Consider the following 19,904-nt stretch of genomic DNA (forward strand, 5'->3'; position numbering starts at 1 on the left):
GCGCCTTTCCGTTGATTTTCAAATTATATTGTTCATTGTAGAATTTGTGTTCGTTCCGTTACAACGTCCTCCGTTTTTTAACCTCGCAATTTCTACATACAATTCTTTTACCATGAGTGAGCACAATGAAAACCGCAACCGTGTTGAACCTGACGAAGTTATTTCTCCAATAAGAAAAAATAAAAAAGGAAAAGTAAGTTAAACGTTTTTTTTTATTGAATATTGATTGGTTATGCCAAATAATCACACATTTGAAAGATATTTGTTAGTATGTGAAAATCGAGTTAGGTGTATAATTATAATATGGACAAAGCAGGCAGACTTCGATGTGTGTTAACATTTATTTATTTTTTGCAGTAGGGGAACACGGGGCAAAACAGATACTGGGGTAAAACCGATATAGCTTATTACGCATTATTGTATGGATGAAAATTATCAGTTTTAAATTTATATTATTCCTTATCCTGAGAAATGTTGGTATCACTGTTAACATCTACTGCAACGTTGTTATTTGAATTATTATTTAAAGATGATCATTTTGAAGGTAATTATTACTATATTTAGATATTTTGAATTTAAGATTTAACTATGATACAGCTATACTACAAGTATCGTACACATTTAGTATGAATCTACAACTTGTAAAGATTGTTTTGCACTCAATAAACTATTTTTATCTACAAGATTGTATCAGTAAACAACAATTTTATAAATAAAACGCTTTGGGGCAAAACCGATGGGGCAAAATCGATTGTTTATTAGTATTACTTTATTTCTACTTATTAATATCAATTTAGTTTATGTTTGGTTATAGATGAACCTATTTAATTAATTACGAATAACTTGAAAATATTACTTTCGTATTTTAATTACCTAATACCTACTTTTATTAATATAACTTTTAAAAATGGTTCGAAATTATATTAGAAAAACTACTCGGCAAAATTGGTGTGTGGATAATTTAAGAAGTGCTGTTGAAGATGTTATTCACAACAATGTTAGTTATTCGAGAGCTGTTGAAATATATTATAATATATTTTATTACTATGAAATTTAATTTTGTTATTATTAAAAGCTTATACATTGAAAAATCTTAAAAAATAAAAATATTTTTGTTAAAATTATCAATACTGGTAGAATTATTTATAAAAATTTTTTTTTAGCTTTGATTATTATAAATATACTTTAATTTTGTTATTATTTAAATATATGCTGCATATTTATTAAGTTTAAAAGAATTAAATAAAATTATAAAGATTGAATAAAGTATCTATTTTTGTTTTTATTTAAGTTTTATTGAATATTAAAGTTAATCTCATAAAATATATAATAACAGTTAAAAAAAACCTTTTATACTATACAACAATTACAATACAATATTTATTTGTAAGTACTATAGTACTTGGTTTTGTATATCCATTAGAAAAAAAGCTTTTAATTTTATTTATTTTTTATAATTATTTTAATACCTATTACCCATGCATCGGTATTGCCCCATTATAAATCGATATTGCCCCGCTATCGGGGCAAAATCGATAAAATGATAAAAAAAGTTAATGGCTTATTAAAAATTAAATATAATCTATATTCATGTGTATTACAACTAAATATTGTAAACAAGAAGTTACTTGATACAACTGTACAAATAGATTAAGTATATCTTAAAATCCTGAATAATTATGAAGGTTTTCATTTTTTCAATCGGTTTTACCCCGTGTTCCCCTATGTACACAGTCGTCAAAAGAGTATTATTGTTAATATGTACAAAGATACTCTAATGAAAACTCCAGATGTTTCATGCAGTGATATGTATAATAATCTGTCAAAAGCCACGGGTATAGGTTATGATACAATAATGAAAACTATCGTCGAGTATAAGCAAAAGAACACTGTGACTTCTCCAAACACGAAGCGAGTAAAAACATCGCTTTTTAATAAGATCGATGATTTGGACCGCAATGGACTTCGGCAAAAGGTCCATTCAATTTGGTTGCGGCGTGAACTCCCTACAATCGATAAAATTTTGTTTGAAGTTAACGAAGATCCGTCGCTCCCCAACTTCAAGCGTACTACTTTGTACAACATTATAAAAAAATTGGATTTTGTGTTCACAAAGAGGAAAAGGTGCAGTGTCTTGACAGAGAGAGAAGACTTGATTGTTTGGCGCCGCAAATATTTATATGACATCCGTAAGTATCGAAACGAAGGTCGATCGATTTACTATTTGGATGAGACGTGGTTGAACGCAGGTGATTGTGTAGACCGGGTGTGGATAGATAAAACGGTACGGTCCAAACACGATGCATTCAACAAGGGTCTAACAACCGGGCCGACAAACCCAACTGGTAAGGGGAAACGGTTGATTGTGTTACACATCGGTTCAGACAAAGGATTCCTCGAGGGTGGGCTGTTATGTTTCGAGTCCAAAAAGAATAGCACTGACTACCACGATGAAATGAACGGCGATAATTTCAAAGAGTGGTTTCAGTCTATTCTTCCTCGACTTGATCCTCGTTCTATTATTGTTATGGACAATGCACCCTACCATTCAGTCCAAAACGAAAAATATCCTACTTCAAGTGCAAGAAAATCCGTGATATTGGAGTGGCTTAATGCGAAAGGAGTTACTTTCGACAGGCCGATGCTAAAGCCTGAACTTTTAGCTAAGGTACGGGAGTTAAAACCACGCGAGAAATCGTATGTTATAGACAACTTGGCTAGCAACGCAGGGCACACCGTTCTCCGATTACCACCGTACCACTGCGAATTCAATCCAATTGAACTAGCGTGGGCGATGGTAAAAGGCTACGTCAAACAGGAGAACACAACATTTAAAGCTGACGATGTCCGCCGACTTCTCAATACGGCAATTGGCAGAGTTACACCAGAAAATTGGCAAAACTTTATCAAGCATGTGATTGATGAAGAAAACAAGATTTGGAAAGTTGACGACATCATGGACGAGATTATTGATGGAATGGAACCATGTGTGCTAACCATTACAGGAGACACATCGAATGACTCTTCTGACTAACTTTTTTTTTTATAATATAATAGTATTATCTATTTTTTATTTTTGTTTATTTTTTATTATAATATAATTATTAAAAATACAAAATTGTTTTTTTATTTTTTACGATCGTACGTATTTTACACCTGGTAAGAGAAAAAATATTAACATACATTGAAACAAAAGGTAACATGATACAAATTAGAAAACATAAAATAAATTGGTTGTATAACGTGCCAACGTACGGAGAAGTACGCACACACACCTCACCGCACGGCGTGAACTAGGTATACAATGCATTTTAAGTTATGTGTTCATGTCACTTATCAAAGATCGACTAATGCGTCGCTCCCGCCGAAGCGCTGCGGTGGCGTTGATTTATGTCCGTGCTATTAGTCTAGCCACGCCCCTGCGCAGTAGCAAGCCGCCGTCTAGGTTTCTTATTTTGAACAGACTATAGGCGTCAATAATTCAAGTGGTAAGTCTTGTTTTAGAAATTGTGAGACGTCGCCAATTTTTAATACATATTTTTTTTGTATTTCCGTGTTGAATTCATCGTCCTCAAGCTCGTCATATTCTAATAGTTTTTTAGCCATTTGTTTTTTTACATGATTATCAATCCTGTCATCAAATAACGAAAAACAAGCGGTTTCTTCTCCAAGATACCATAAATGGTTAATACATTTTTTCATAGCGAGCTCAGCCACTTGTTTATCATCGGATTTAAAGTCTTCAAGTTTTCTTAAAAAAAGTATATCATTATAGGGGGCTTCAATGGCATTAGGAGACCTAAACCAAAACTCTATATAGCATTTTACAATAAAACAACATATAGTTTTTAATGAAGAAATTTCAGCTTTTGTCATTTTAAATTGTTCTTGAAATATGTATATTTTCAAACAATATATTCCCTTACACATCCATCTAGCTAGATGATAACCTCCTGGACGTTTAAAATTAATACCTTTAGGTGGCACCCCACCCAAAAAAATTATTACCAATTCCAAAAATTCTTTGTAGTCATCCCTTGGTAGATTTTGGTTTAAAGCATCTTTACAATATACTATAACATCATCGGCTATTTTATGCAATATTTGTTTGACCTCATTATCACTTACCCAAGTATTAAATTTAGTTTGATCTATTTGATTCCAGTTATTTTTAAAACGTTTAAAAATAGGAATTTCGGGACCGGACATAATTGTAAGTTTTGAGTATGAGAAAACTGATTGCAAAATAATTTCAAATATGTGATGCTGACAAGCTAAAAACAGTATTGGCCTGTTTAACATTTGTTCTAATAGCACACATGATCCATTTAATCTGCCGCTATTGGATGCTGTTGTATCAAAAACAAACGCTTGCACTTTTTCCAACAAATGCCAATCTTTTAATGTGTCATACACTGCAGAAGAAATTTCCTTTCCAGTAACAGATGACAAATGTGGTACTCCAAGAAGTTGTTCTACATTTGGTGCTGTTATAATAACTGGTAATCTGTCTACATTTTCTGTTCCAGTCAAATTAGGTAGTATTTTTGAATCCCAGTGAACAACTACAGAATTTAAGTTTAATTGATGGAATGTTGTTTTAATTTCGGAAGATATTTGGTAACGAAAACTTTCACGAGATCTTTTAATTGAAGAGCGATTTATTGCATAGTCTTTTACATCTACATTAAACACCTCGGCACATGCTATTAATAAGTGAACTGCATCCCTGTCACTAACCTTACATTTGTCTAAAGCTGATGCTAAACGACTTGACATAATTTCTTTCCTACCACGTTTATTTTTCACAGGCATTGTTATACTTTCACAAGTTTCAGAATTTTCAGAGTTATGCACATCACGTTCATCATCGCTTGTTATACTTTCCTTGACATCAACTGTTAGATGGGCTAAGAAAAAAAATAATAGATATAGTCAATTTTATATTGTATATTAAGTAAATTATTGTTATTAATAATAACAATGATAATGACTTATTATCATTAGATAAATTATTATTTTTTTTTTTAATGACGAAATTAATTTACCCGGTTCTATAATCGATATTTGTTTGCTTAAGCAATTCTCTCCTTTGCTCTCGTTCAGATCTTCATTCTTCAACTCCACATAATTTTTTGTCTATACCTGCCATATACCCAACACGACCTTCTTGTCTTTGTAATTTTAGAAACTGCCTGTCTTCTTCAATTTTAATTATATTGAATGCATCTTTGTGGGCAATCTCAAACAAATTATTTAACGAGATTTGAAATTTATTTTCATTGTTCTGTTGTGTTGCAGATTTTCTTGTTTTATTTTTATCTAAACTTCGCCAACTTTCATATAGATTTTTTTATTTTACGAACTATATCACAATGATATTGAGTAGGTATTCTTGCCTTTTTCCAAAACAATAAGCATTCATCAGCAACAAGGCCCGAACTATCATTTAAATTTAAATTTACAACGCGCATATTATAAAATAATACCCGAAGGCAGTCTCCATTGGAAGGTAATTTATTTCCAGTAATTTGGTTGACCAAATTACCTAAAAGGAAAATATGTTGACGTGGCATTTTTAAATCAAGCGTAAAATCTAAAAAAAAAAACGTATAACACACTGTGTAGAAAAGTCGCACTAACTTATAACACAATATTGTAAACACTGAACGTTTAGACAAACCGATAGATTAACTGACAATGGACATTTTATATTATGTTCTATTTATTTTAATCACTTATTGAATTTATTATGAAATAAATGCAAAACAAATATATAGCATATAGAATGTAGACAAAAATGCGATAAGTATTATAATAGTCAAAGATATAATGTGTTTGTGGTTTCGTATTCTAAAAATATACAGCTAATAGTGTAAATTTTATACTATCGGAGAGCAAATATCGATGTACCGTCATATTTTTGGTGAAAAATATATATATCGTAAAAACAAAATTAAAATTATTTATTTACAAAAAAAAAAAAATTAAGGCGAATCGTCCCTGTCAATGAAGTGGATTTGAGTTCAATTTGTAATTGATGTAGCAGCGCATATAACTATACTTATACAACATTTTCCAATGTATACACAAGATCCGAAATCATGAGGGACTAGCCGCACTGATAGTGTTTGTATTTAAAACCTTTACATATTAATACTTTTGAACTCCACCGTTACATGGTAGAACAGATAGCCATAGTACTTAGTTTAGTTTGTGTAAAATATTAACTTGCATTATAATATTATTATAATAGCACTGAAAACAATGCCATCTGTAGATTAAAAACCTAAACATTCATAAGTCATTTAAAATCGTTGAAAAAAATGTGATAATTAGTTTTGTTAAACATTCAGTTTTTTTTAAATTAACGAGAAACCATCAACCTCACAACATCTTTATAAGAAACCTTTATTTAGTAAATATATATAGCTACAATAATAGTGCTTAATGTTTTTTGCGTAACATTAATATTTACGAGAGTAAACGCAAAAAATGGTAATTCATCCCCAATTACTAAAACTTCAACCCCTTTGAGGCACGGGAAGGGGTGGACTTATCGAGCTCTAACTTTATCATTATTATTTTTTTAATATATACAACAAAATTTGGAAGAACATCAAATTTTTCAATTCAAAAATTAAGGACCACCCTAATATATATATATTTTTTTTTGTATTATATGAAAATAAATGGTAGCCTACCAAGCAACTAAAATATATTTTTTTTACATTAGGAATATTACCTACTTTATAAAAGTTAATACATAAGATATAATAATTAGATGAATCGTTCAGGTTAGGTTATAAAATATTAATTTGACTATTAGGTATTTACCAGACAAAAAAAATAAAACATAATAAATTTGACCTTGTGGTCTGGGGAAAACATGAGTTATCACGCATTAAATACAGAAAATGAGCCTAACAATGTTATACCAGGGAGGAGAAACGGGTCTAGGGAACATATTCAATAGGGGGGGGGGGTCACATAGGGGAAAATAATTATAATAATACCGATAAGGTCATTCGACGGGTCGTTAGCAGTGTCCGGTTGCCTCGTTGCCGCAGCTGTCAGGTCCAAAGAACCAAGAAGTTCTAGACATAAATTATGTTTATTTTTGATGATTAATAATGCTGTTCGAAATAGGTGGATGATTGCGTTTGTTAACTGAAATTATTTGCTTAATGTATTTACAAATTACTACACTTGATTTACAATTATGATCAGTACATCTAAAATAAATATTTTCGTCTTTCATTTCCATACTTTTTCTTAATTTACGGAAAAGAATATCTTGAAAGTTTTCTGATAGGGAAGTTTGGCCGGCGCGGGGTCGTAAAAATTAAGTAAATTCGCGAGATGTGTAAATTTTAGCCTCTCATAACCCATTGATTTTTTCGACGAATCCTATGGAACGACACCCGGGGAGTGTTTTCGGTCCTTTGGTGGATACTTAAGGAGTTGTTATTTTTTTTTTTGACATTTTTTAAAAAATATAAAAAAATTAATTTTTCATAATTAATTTGCTTTTCTAAATTTTTAGTTTTTACAAGCAATACATCATTTATATACGATGATAATTTCGAGGTTTCCTCCGTAGAAGTTGGTTTCCCAAAACAAAAAAGGGAAATAAAAAGATTGCAAGTATTTAAAATATATATTACTTTAGCGGTGTAAGTATAATGTAATTGAAGAATAACAATTCCAAAAGTCAAATTATTTTTATTTTTATTGAAGAGTACCGAAAAGATTATTGCAAAAGCAATAACTGACATCTGTGCTCTTTATAATAAAAATGCCATAAATATAATCTCAATACACCGATATATACAATCACAATAAAATTTTAAAATTAAAACTTTTAATGCTATAAAAGAATTGACTTTCAATATCCAAATTCATATTTTCAACAATAATTATAATCTTACTTCTCATAATAATAACTATTTAAAATTATATAATTTCATTAATACCAATTATGACATAAATCTTCTTCAAACAATTAATAAAAATGATATAAATTAATGCTGTAATTAAAAATAATAAAAATTTACTAAAAAAAAGTAAAAAAACCATCAATCTAGAAAAAACGAAAATTGCACATATGTTATCCAGTCCAACAATGGCATGTCTAATAGAATTTGATTATTTCTTATTTGGTTGCTCAAATATAAGTGGTTGGCGTATTCAGCAATTATGAATTTTGTATTTTTTAAGTATTGTGTGTTGTTTTCTGTAGGAGGTGGAGGAATTGGACATCAAACGTTGGGACTGCTAATTAAAAAACCGTTTACAAACTGGAAAAAAGCTTTAGAATCATTTAGTTACCATAAATCACTAGAGTATCATAGAACTTCATTATTAAAATCAAATATAAGAGCAGAAATTGATAATCAAAACATTTTACCGGTCGATTTACAAATTTCGGAACAACAATTAGATTTTAATGAAAGTAAAAAATGTTTGATTCCTATAATCGAAACTTTATTATGTGGCCGACAAGGTTTGGCCCTTCGTGGTTCAAACGATTCAGGGAGAATAACCTCCGAAGAACCTTTAATTAACGATGGTAACTTTCGTGCTCTTTTAAGATATCGAGCAAAAACTGACGATCAGCTTAATACTTTTTTGCAAAATTCCTCAAAAAATGCTATGTACATCAGTAACCGTATACAAAACGAATTTATTGTAATCTTTCATAATTTAATTCAAAAACAGATTATTGAACGAGTCAATAAATCTCAAGCTTTTTCAGTAACAGCAGATAAAACTGCCGATATTGCCGGCATAGAACAAGTCTCGATATGTGTAAGGTATTAAAATAATAATGACGGTAAATTAAAAATATGTGAAGATTTTTCAAGCTTTGTACCTGTAGCAGATTTAACTGGGAAAGGTTTATCAAATGTAATTTTGAATTTTTTTTTACATTCTGGAATTAACTGTACGTATTTATTTAGACAAGGGAATGACGGGACTAGTACTATGAGTGGTTAATTTCACGGAGTTCATGCGTATATCAGAGAAAAGTATCATTTATCTATCTACTCACACTGTGCTACCCATAGTTTTAACTTGGCAGTTAGTGCCGCATGTAGTATCTCCCAAATTAGAAACTGCCTTGGTACAGTCCAATCTATTTACAACTTTTTTAATACACCAAAATGAGAAATTGAACTTCATGATGCAATACAAAATAATAACACTTTGTTACAAGAAAAGAAAAAAAACTTAAAAAATACTGCGCAACAAGGTGGGTACAACAGCATGAATCAATTGGAACCTATATAGATTTACAACCCGCTGTTATTGACGCCTTAGAAAACATTTCAAGTACTTGGACAGATTAAAAAACAACATCCGGATCTTTTCAACTCTTATCAGCAATAAAAACCCTAGAGTTTCAAGTATCAATTCACGTTTTCCATTCAGTACATGCATTGGCTTTATCATTGAGTAGAGTTGTACAAACAGAAAATCAAGATTTGGTTGAAGCTGTTAAGTTAACAGATACAGCAAAACACGAACTTGAGCAAAGAAGACAATATTCTACAGATAACTTCAACAATATTTCTGTGACTTGATATTTGTAAGAATTACAATATACCTGTAACTAAACCAAGACTTGCATCACGTCAAACTAACCGTTCCAACATTATAACAGACTCCGTAGTAGATTATTATAAAATGATTATTTACATACCATATCATGATTTATTTATTACTCATCTTCAAGATCGCTTCCTCAAACATCAAAATATTTTGTCCAACTTCTCATGTATTTTTCCTAATGAAACTAAATCTTTAGACAAAGTTGCAAAATGTTGTTTGAAACCTATAGTTCAATTTTACACGACGATGCCCCAGAAATTTGGATAAGTGAGGTAGAAATTTGGCGACGACGACTAGTTGGTAAAAATATTCGAAACGCCCTTGATACTCTTGATATTTGTAATGCAGATGCATTTCCAAATGTACATAAAATATTACGTATAATGTCAGTTTTGGCTGTGACTACAACGACTAACGAAAGGTCGTTTTCAACATTAAGTCGGCTGAAAACTTACCTACGATCAACAATGGGCGAAGATCGCTTAAATATACTGGCATTATTGAATATACATCGTGATATAAACGTGGACATAAATCAAACACTAAATCAATTCTTTTCTGTTCCTCGTAGAGTAAATTTATTAAAAAAATGATTTGTATTTTATTATATTGTTAAAAAAAAAACAATTTTAATATAGGTGCTTGCAAAATTAATAATAAATATAAATATGTTTTAATACTATTGTCTATTTGCTAATTATTGATGTGTCTATTTTATACATTTTTTTTTCAAAACACCCCCCCCCCCCACCATTATGAAATCCTGCGCACGGGCTCGGTAGAGGGAATTGCATTATAAAAAAATTAATTTGATATTATGAAGTCTTGCATTTTTCTTCAAATTCAAAACCAAGGTATGGATTAGGATGTAAATAATTATTAACATTTGATTCCAAACGATTTGCTCTGCAATCTGGAGTAACATTTCTCCGTGCCAATCCTTCAATGAAAAGTATTAAGTCATCTAAAAGTTTTGTTCGATCAGCTTTATTCGATTGGAATAATTTATTAATATGCTAAGCTTCGGCTAAAATAGGTTTTAAGAAAACAAAATACACCTGATTATTAACATCACTATACATTTTAAAAAGTGTTCTTGCTTTGTAACATTTTTCAGTTTGACCAGCCAATTTAAAGTGTTCTTTTAATGTATCCCACTGGTCTAATACTCTAGAAACCGCTACTTCAATTGATAACCATCGTGTTTGAGATACACGAACGATTTTCAATGGGTCAATGCCATCATTCAATTGGTTGTACAATACTTTATAACTTGATTGTCTAGTTTTTGAATGTGAAAACCAATTGTATGTTTCAGCAAGTAGGAACTCCAGGTAATCGGGTAAATTATTAGCAACAGCGGCAGAAACTGCGAGTTGCACAGAATGACACATACACCTCACTAATATTAAATGTTTGACTTCATTTTGTAATATTGTAAAGACACCGTTATGTTGCCCAACCATAATGCTGGCATTATCACAACCTAATCCACGCATATTCTGTAAATCTAGACCATATACTGAAAGAGTATGCTTAAGTCCTTTGACTACACTTACAGCATTACCAGCTTCTAATTCTATCATGTTCAAAAAAATTGAAACTACAGTTTTTTGAATTTCTGAATAATAAAGTACACATAGACCGAGTTGCTTATGAACACCAATGTCAGTTGATTCATCCAACAAAATACTAAAAACATTCTGTCCGATATCTTCTTTCAAGTTTGTTTTGAAATATGGAAACATTATATTATTAATTAAGCCTGTACATTTGGTTCGGTGCATGCGAACACTATCTGCAACAACATTACTTTTAAAACATGATTTTGTTATATCTGTTAAATGATCAATAGACCGAATTGAACAATGACAACAAATAAATAAAGCCATTTTAAATTCAACGTTAGCACATTTCAGTTTTGTCTCATTTGAAATATTCTGGAAAGGTAATTTGTTTTGTCTAGCAGAAGAAAATGGTTCGGTAGATTTCATATACTTTTTTGTGTTAGTATGTGCACACAAATCAGCAAATCTTGCTGTAATTATACTTTTACAAAACTTACATTTTGCTAATGTTTTGTCGTCAGTTTCTTCTAACCAGTTCTTTAATAACGAATTACTTTTCCATTCTTGTCGAAATTTCTGAAGATATGGATTATTTCTACTCATTTTTCGACTAATTAATTAATTGTATAATGTCGTACCTAATGGCTACTATTGTGAAATAATTTATAGATAAAAACATTAGAACATTTTGTTAATAAAAATACGAGGGAAAAATCGTAGAACCAGTAACCTAAAGAAAATAAGTAGAACAGATAACATATAATCTGTGGTAACTGTAGAACAAAATCAAATTATATCATGATAAACTTCGTATACGTCTGATAAGTGATAATTCTATCTATTGAAATATTTTTGAACATTTTTTTTAGGTTTTTTAATTTGAACAAATTTTTTTTTATAATATTTTGTTTATTTGAATTTGATGAATTTTACACTAAATTACACTAATCATCTATAAAATCCACTATAAATTACACTAACCACCAAGTTGAATTTTCTCCCACCAAGTGGTACCTTAAAACCACCAGATTTAGTGGGAAACCCACTAACTTGACAACACTGGTTGTACGTGTGTAAGACAGAGACAACACATGCGGGTGCGACGTCCTCTTAAAAACATTACGATTGCGTACGAAAATGAGTGTAACGTTGCTAACATGTACTACTAAATGGTATTTGATTTAAAAAAAATAATAATATAATTAAAAATAACCATTATTATATAACAATCAAAAACAATATAAAATATATAGGTATATAAATTCAATAAATTCAATAAAATATAAGTTATAAATTAAAACTTTGGTATCGATAACCAGTCCCTGATAAAAAATGTAACACATACATTACCATCTATTTTAAATTGGTCGTATAGTTTTATAGGTATATTGTATTAATATTATATGGTTATTTTTTTGAATATCTTTAGTTGGAATAGATTTGGATATATTTTTTTGTTTAGTGGATATTTCTATATTGGTTTCAGCATGTATTTTTTTCAATGTCTCAAGGACAAAGTATATTGGTAGAAGCGTTATATAATTGAGCCTTTAAAGTTCTGTGGAAACTCTAGATTCTAGAGACTAGAGGTCTAGACCATTTGTAGTTCTGACATTAAAAAAAGTAAAAATTACGGAATTAATAATAATCTAAATATTTGATGACATTTTATTTTTATGTATCAGAACAATGAAGCGTTGGATTCTCTAACGTCATCAATACAGTCAGCTGCTTTGTGTGCCTCCATTACAAAAACTTACCAATCTATGCATATTAATATACCGAAACACATCCAAATTGTATTATTAGAGAAACGTAAGGCTAGAGCCAAGTGGCAAAATTCAAAATACTCCAATGATAAGATTAAACTGAATCAATTAAGTAACTAACTTAAAAAGGTGATTCGAAAACATAAAAACGATTCCTATAATTCATATGTAGAAGCTCTTACTACAACCAACTGTTCCCTATGGAAGGCAACCAAATCCCTACTACCCTCTTCACAAAGCAGACAACTCCTGGGCTATCACTGACCTTGAAAAAGCTAACATATTTGCTGTGCATCTATCTAAATGCTTTACTCCTCTCGACATACAGCCTAATGTATCACAACTAGAAATAGTAGATAGCTCTCTCAGTTCACCCCTTCCTATGTCACTTCCTGCTAAATACACCTCTCCTGGAGAAATTGAATATATTATCAAACAGCTCCCTATTGAAAAAATCACCCGGTCATGATCTAATTAGTAATGTCATCACAAAGAACTTACCCAATAAAATCATTATTTTTTTGTCACACATATTTAATGCCATCTTCAGACTATCATACTTTCCAAGCACTTGGAAATACTCGGTCGTTTTTTTAATCCCTAAACCCAACAAACCGCCACAAGATCCTGCCTCATACAGACCTATAAGTCTTCTTCCGACCTTTTCTAAAATATTTGAGAAAATTCTTTTAAAAAGACTCCTTCCTCTCGCTTCCTCCAAAAATATAATACCACACACTCAATTCGGATTCAGACCAAAACTCTCAACAATGCATCAATTACACAGAACAGTCGATATCATATCCAGCTCACTGGAAAAAAAACAATTTTGTACAGCAGTATTCCTAGACATCTCCCAAGCCTTTGACCGGGTTTGGCATGACGGTCTATCGTATAAACATAAAAAGTTCTTACTCGTCCCTTATTTTCTTTTAATTAAATCATATCTGTCAAATCGTTCTATTACCGTCCGCCTAAACACCACCTACTCAATCCGTTACACTATTAAAGCTGGAGTCCCACAAGGAAGCGACATCGCACCATTCCTTTACTCGATTTTCATTCATGACATGGGGGACAAGGAAGAAACCTCTACGCGGTGTCCCCTAGTAACGGTGATTTCCAAACACCGGCTAATTCTTCCAAACCCAGGCGCAACCTATCTCTCAGTATAATAACAATGTCTGGCGGTCATAAAAAACCGCGCCTAAAACGGCCCTTATCAGGGCCAGCATTGACGATTGTATCGATAAACATCGAAGGTATTACGAGAGTAAAGGAAGAACTTCTATCTACCATTTTTAAATCAACATCATGCGATATTATGTGCGTCCAAGAGACCCATCGAGACCAGACTCTTAATGCACCAAGTATATCTGGAATGAAACTAGCAGCGATAAGGCACCATAGAAAACACGGTAGTGCCATCTTCACAAAACCTAATATGATCATCCAGTCAGTTAAAATATACGAACAAAACGACATCGAATTTATCACAGTGCATTTACCGAACATCTCAGTCTCTTCAATATATAAACCACCAAATTCTCCTTTCATAGCCCCTAGTCTTAAATCCGAAGACAGCCTACAACATAAACCTAACATAATCATAGGTGATTTCAACAGCCACAGTTCAAGCTGGGGCTATAAGGAGACAAACGATGATGGCGAAGCAGTAGAAATCTGGGCACAAGGCGAAGATATGGTACTGATTCACGATAACAAATTACCTCCATCCTTCAACAGCGGTCGATGGAAGAAAGGATATAACCCTGACCTTATATTTGTCAGTGATTCTATCAGTCAACTATGTACCAAAAAGATGGGAGACCCCATTCCAAACACACAACATAGGCCCATAATTTGCCAGATTGAGGCTGCAGTGAGACCTAATATTGTCCCATTCCAAAGGAGATACAACTTCATGAAAGCAAAGTGGAACCTTTTCTCAGAAGATCTCGATTCAAGTATAGAAAATCTCGAACCACTACCGGAACACTATGAATCCTTTGTAGAAAAAGTAAAATACATATCCCGGAAACACATACCAAGAGGATGTAGGACACATCATATACCTGGACTATCAAGTGAAATCATGGACAATTACAACACATATATCAACCTGTTTGAAAATAATCCCTTCGAAGAACAAACCAGAAATAAAGGGGAAGAGCTCACGAATGCCATTGCACAGGAAAAAAGGAATAAATGGCATGAGCTTTTAAATAAAACAGACATGAAACATAGTAGTAAAAAGGCATGGGGCCTAATTAAAAGATTAAACAGTGATCCTACTAGCGCGAAAGGACTGTCTAACGTCACTCCCGATCAAATCGCACACCAATTACTACTAAATGGTAAACCCCAAAGACTTAAACAAGAAGATAAACCTAATAAAAGAATAATACGAAACAAAGAAAAAGAAGGAAACCACCTCAGCCGGCCTTTCGAAGAGGATGAATTGAACATAGCTATAGAGACAATGAAACTTAGGAAAGCAGCTGGACTAGATAATATTTTTGTCGAACAGATCCGCAATTTTGGGCCGAAAGCCAAACGCTGGATACTCGCTCTATATAACGAAATAAGAAACTGGAAAAACATACCGAAAATATGGAGGAAAACAAAAATTATAGCCTTATTAAAACCAGGGAAAGATACGGATGATCCAAAGAACTATCGCCCAATATCCCTTCTGTGCCACACGTACAAACTTTTCGAGAGAATGCTACTTAACCGCCTAGTCCCCTTCGTAGACAGCACACTAATTAAAGAACAAGCTGGTTTCCGCCCAGGAAAATCATGTACAGGACAGATACTCAACCTGACCCAAACAATCGAGAACGGTTTCGAGAACAAGAAAGTCACAGGCGTGGCGCTCATAGATCTAACGGCAGCATACGACACGGTGAACCACAGACTAATGTTAAAGAAACTATATGATATTACCCTGGATTACGAGTTTGTAAGAGTTTTCGAAGCCCTTTTAGGCAACAGAAGATTTTTCGTAAATCACCAAGGCAAGAATAGTAAGTGGAGAATCTCCAGAAATGGTCTCCCTCAAGGAAGCGTGCTAGCCCCCACTATGTTTAACATTTATACCAACGATTAACCAATATCCACAGATAGCGAAGTAAAACATTATATTTACGCAGACGACACAGCAATCACCGTACAACACGATCAGTTTGAAAATGTAGAGGAAAAACTATCGATTACTTTGGACATTCTCGGAAAATACTATAGACGCAATTACCTAAAACCCAATCCAAGCAAAACACAAGTATGTGCTTTCCACCTAAGGAATCGATGTGCCAACCGTATCCTTAACGTCTACTGGAATGAGACGAAAATCACTAATACACAGTGTCCAAAATATCTCGGAATAACACTAGACCGATCTCTCACCTACAGATTCCATTGCGAAAACACCAAACATAAAATAATGACAAGAAATGGCATATTGCGGAAGCTCAGTGGCTCCACATGGGGCTCTAATCCCCACGTCCTAAGAACTACGGCATTAGCCTTATGTTTTTCAGCGGGAGAATATGCCAGTCCAGTATGGGGCAGGTCAGCACATACTAAAAAGGTCGATGTCGCACTAAACGAGTCCTGCCGACTCATAACTGGTTGCCTAAAAAATACGCCGGTAGAACAATTATATATACTTTCAGGAATAGCCCCTCCGCCAATAAGAAGATCCACGCAAGCAGACTGGGAGAGAACGAAAATAACAGCAGATCCACGACACCCTATGTACGGTATAACTCCACAACTCCCTCGCCTTAAATCCAGGAAGAGTTTCATGAACCATACAAAAGCCATCTCATCAACACATCCTGAAGTAGAAAGAACGACCAGATGGAGAAATGAGATAAGCAGTACCTCCAGCTGGGTGCCGAAAGAGTCGCTCCCATCTGGTCATAATGAAACATGGCCGGTTTGGCGAACACTAAACAGACTTAGGACAGGAATTGGACGAACGAAAGACAATCTAATAAAATGGGGATTGCTAGATAGCACAGACACCTTGTGCATATGTGGATAAGTACAGACAATGCAACACATTATCACATGCACAGCTTGCTCCCAAACCTACACCCCAGAAGACATTCACAAAGGCACAAGCCAAGGAATTAACGTAGCCCGCATCTGGGCAGAAATAATATAAATCCACCATTAACGTACCTTTCTATTTTACCTTATTTATTAATATTGTGAAATGTTTATTTTAAAGTTAATTTTATTTATCTATTTGTTTTTAATTTTTTTAACAACTTATATCATTATTATTATTACTTTTACACTATGCGCCTGACACGAAAAAAAAAAAAAAAAAAAAAAAAAAAATTCATGACATACCCAAGACCTTCTATACCTCTCTAGGTACATACGCTGACGACACGCTAATAACTGCCTCCCACAAAAACCACGTTATAGCCAATGAAATGATCCAAAACCATTTAAATATGATCAGCCTATGGGCAAACAGGTGGAAAATCAAAATAAACGAAACTAAATCTGTCCAAGTAACCTTCACATTAAGAAATCTCGATACTCCACCTGTTACACTAAATAATTTAATAATTCCAACGGCAAACGAAGTAAAATAAATATCTTGGTCTAATTCTAGATAAACGACTAACCTGGAGCCCACACATTAAACATAAGTGTAAAACTGTTAACTCTAGACTTCATATCCTTAGACCACTCTTAAAATCCAAACTTTCCCTATCCAATAAACTTATCATATATAAATCAATAATCTGACCAGTTTGGACATACGGTATTCAGTTATGGGGCACTGCAAAGCCATCCAATATCAAAACGCTTCAGGCCTTCCAATCCATCTGCCTACGAGTAATAACATCCTCCCCTTGGTACTTCACAAACAATAATCTTCATAAAAATCTAAACATTTCTACACTCAATCAATTAGCAAAATTATATTACTCTAAATTTCACAACAACTTAAACTCTCACAGTAACCCATTAATAAAACAACTATCCTCCAATTCACTTCCTGGTATTGTACGCAGAAGACTCAAAAGACAATGGCCTAGAGACCTACTAAAAAAAAAAATTAATTATAATAATATTTAAAATGTTACCCGGTCGGGTGGTACTGCTGAGTGCCTGCCCATAAATGCTAATCTCCTGTCTCTAACCATTATAAGATCAAATTTGCTTATTGTACTAATTTTTGTATAGATTGTAAATTATTTTAAATAAACAAAAAAAAATGTATCAGAACATAAACTTTAATATTATATTGTAGAAGAATACTTCCTGTAAATTTTTCTTATAATTTATATTTATTATAATTTTTCACGATTTTGAACATCGATAACGTTGCACTATGTTTGGGTAGGTAGAATGTACGCAATCGTAACGCATACGATAACATTATATAGGTGACGATAATATTATAAGCTTAGGAACCATAGTTGTAGATTTATACAAAATAATCAAATTATTTAGATAATATTTATATTTTTATAATTTTGTAATTTTTTTTATAAATGTAAATGTTAAATATCAATATTGACGATTAATTTGTATCAATTTGTAGTTTTGAATAATTATTGATATCATATACGTAATTTATAAAAATTGTGATGCACAAAAGGCCTATATTAAAAACAAGCTATGGGAAAATAGTCTATGTTTTTTTAACAAAAGCGATGCGCAAAAACGGCCTACAAAAAAAGTTATTCGCAACAATAGCGATGTGAAAACGTTCTACGACCGATAGGTATAGGTATCTAACTATACAAATATGAAATGAAAATCTTTGTACAGGGTAAACTCTGAAACTACTTATCAGATCTTCTTGATTTTTTTTTAAACAAAAGATTATATCACGGAAAAAGTTTCTATCGCAATGGCAATTGTCTAAGTTAAAAAAAAACTCTGAGTTATCTACTAATTAAAATAAACGTGTAAATTGTATAAATTGTATACCTATAAATATACATAATACATATACATGTTTTCGATGAATTCCGAAACTACTCAACCGATTTTGATGAAATTATGATCAATGTGTGTAATTTTATCTGCGTTATAAGATAGGATAGTTTTATCCCAGTTAATGACCTCAATATATTACCTCTTTATTAGGTTTAGAGCTGTGCGATTATTTCATCGATTACTCAAATAATAGATTATTTTTAACGAATGATACATAATCGGTTAGTCGATTGAACAAATGCAACTCTAGGCGTGGCACACAGTGGGAGGAATTGAGGTTTAACCGCGACAAAAATATATTTCATAATAAAATCAAATTATATTTATTTAATTATAGTTTTAAATATGTTATAATTTATAGGTTTATATTTACAAAAGAAAATTAATAAAATAGCTAAGTTCTATTAGTTGTGTGAAAACACGATAGGTAAATAGATACAATATTTATTTAATAAAATATGTTATTCTGAATCAGAACATATGTCTGAACCTTCTGTTTCTTCATCATTATCTATAATTATTAATTGTTTTACTGAGGATGGTAATTCTGTAAATGGTGTTTTCAAAATTTTTCGCTTAGAAGATATCACTGGGTCTGAACTTATTAATAGAGCATGCATTAAATCAGTATTATTAGATATATCATCTATACACCAAATCATAAAACCAAAAATAGTGTTTATCATTACGCTAAATGTCTAAATGTTAGCATTGTTAGCATTAGGCAACCAAACTTAACACGGGTGCATTTTGTACGGACAACGAAGTGCACGGGGACAGCTAGTATTATATAAAAACAATAATGTATTTTAAATCTAACGTACATATTAATTGTGTGGGATAGTAGACAATAAATAGTAAAACAAAACTTATTTTGGGTATTCGGTCAATACGCACACAAGTCTTGGATAGGTGAATGAATAACTGAACATAACTTCGTTGGTATTCAGAAGTATATGAGGAGAACGTTTAAGAA

At 32.1% G+C, this 19,904-nt stretch overlaps 1 protein-coding gene across 1 annotated transcript; it reads left to right on the forward strand.

Moving 5' to 3' along the window:
- The first annotated feature begins 1,759 nt into the window (after nucleotides 1-1,759).
- Nucleotides 1,760-3,034, forward strand: LOC132924700 (uncharacterized). The gene has a single exon (XM_060989141.1). It carries the CDS (start codon nucleotides 1,760-1,762, stop codon nucleotides 3,032-3,034), a length of 1,275 nt encoding a protein of 424 aa, XP_060845124.1.
- Nucleotides 3,035-19,904: the final 16,870 nt, after the last annotated feature.

This window comes from Rhopalosiphum padi, chromosome 3 (genome assembly GCF_020882245.1).
Source record: "Rhopalosiphum padi isolate XX-2018 chromosome 3, ASM2088224v1, whole genome shotgun sequence".
Lineage (NCBI taxonomy): Eukaryota > Metazoa > Arthropoda > Insecta > Hemiptera > Aphididae > Rhopalosiphum > Rhopalosiphum padi.

Bases quoted from the DNA above. Each gene is read 5' to 3' on its own strand.
- LOC132924700 (XM_060989141.1), top strand. From the start codon at position 1,760: ATGTACAAAGATACTCTAATGAAAACTCCAGATGTTTCATGCAGTGAT.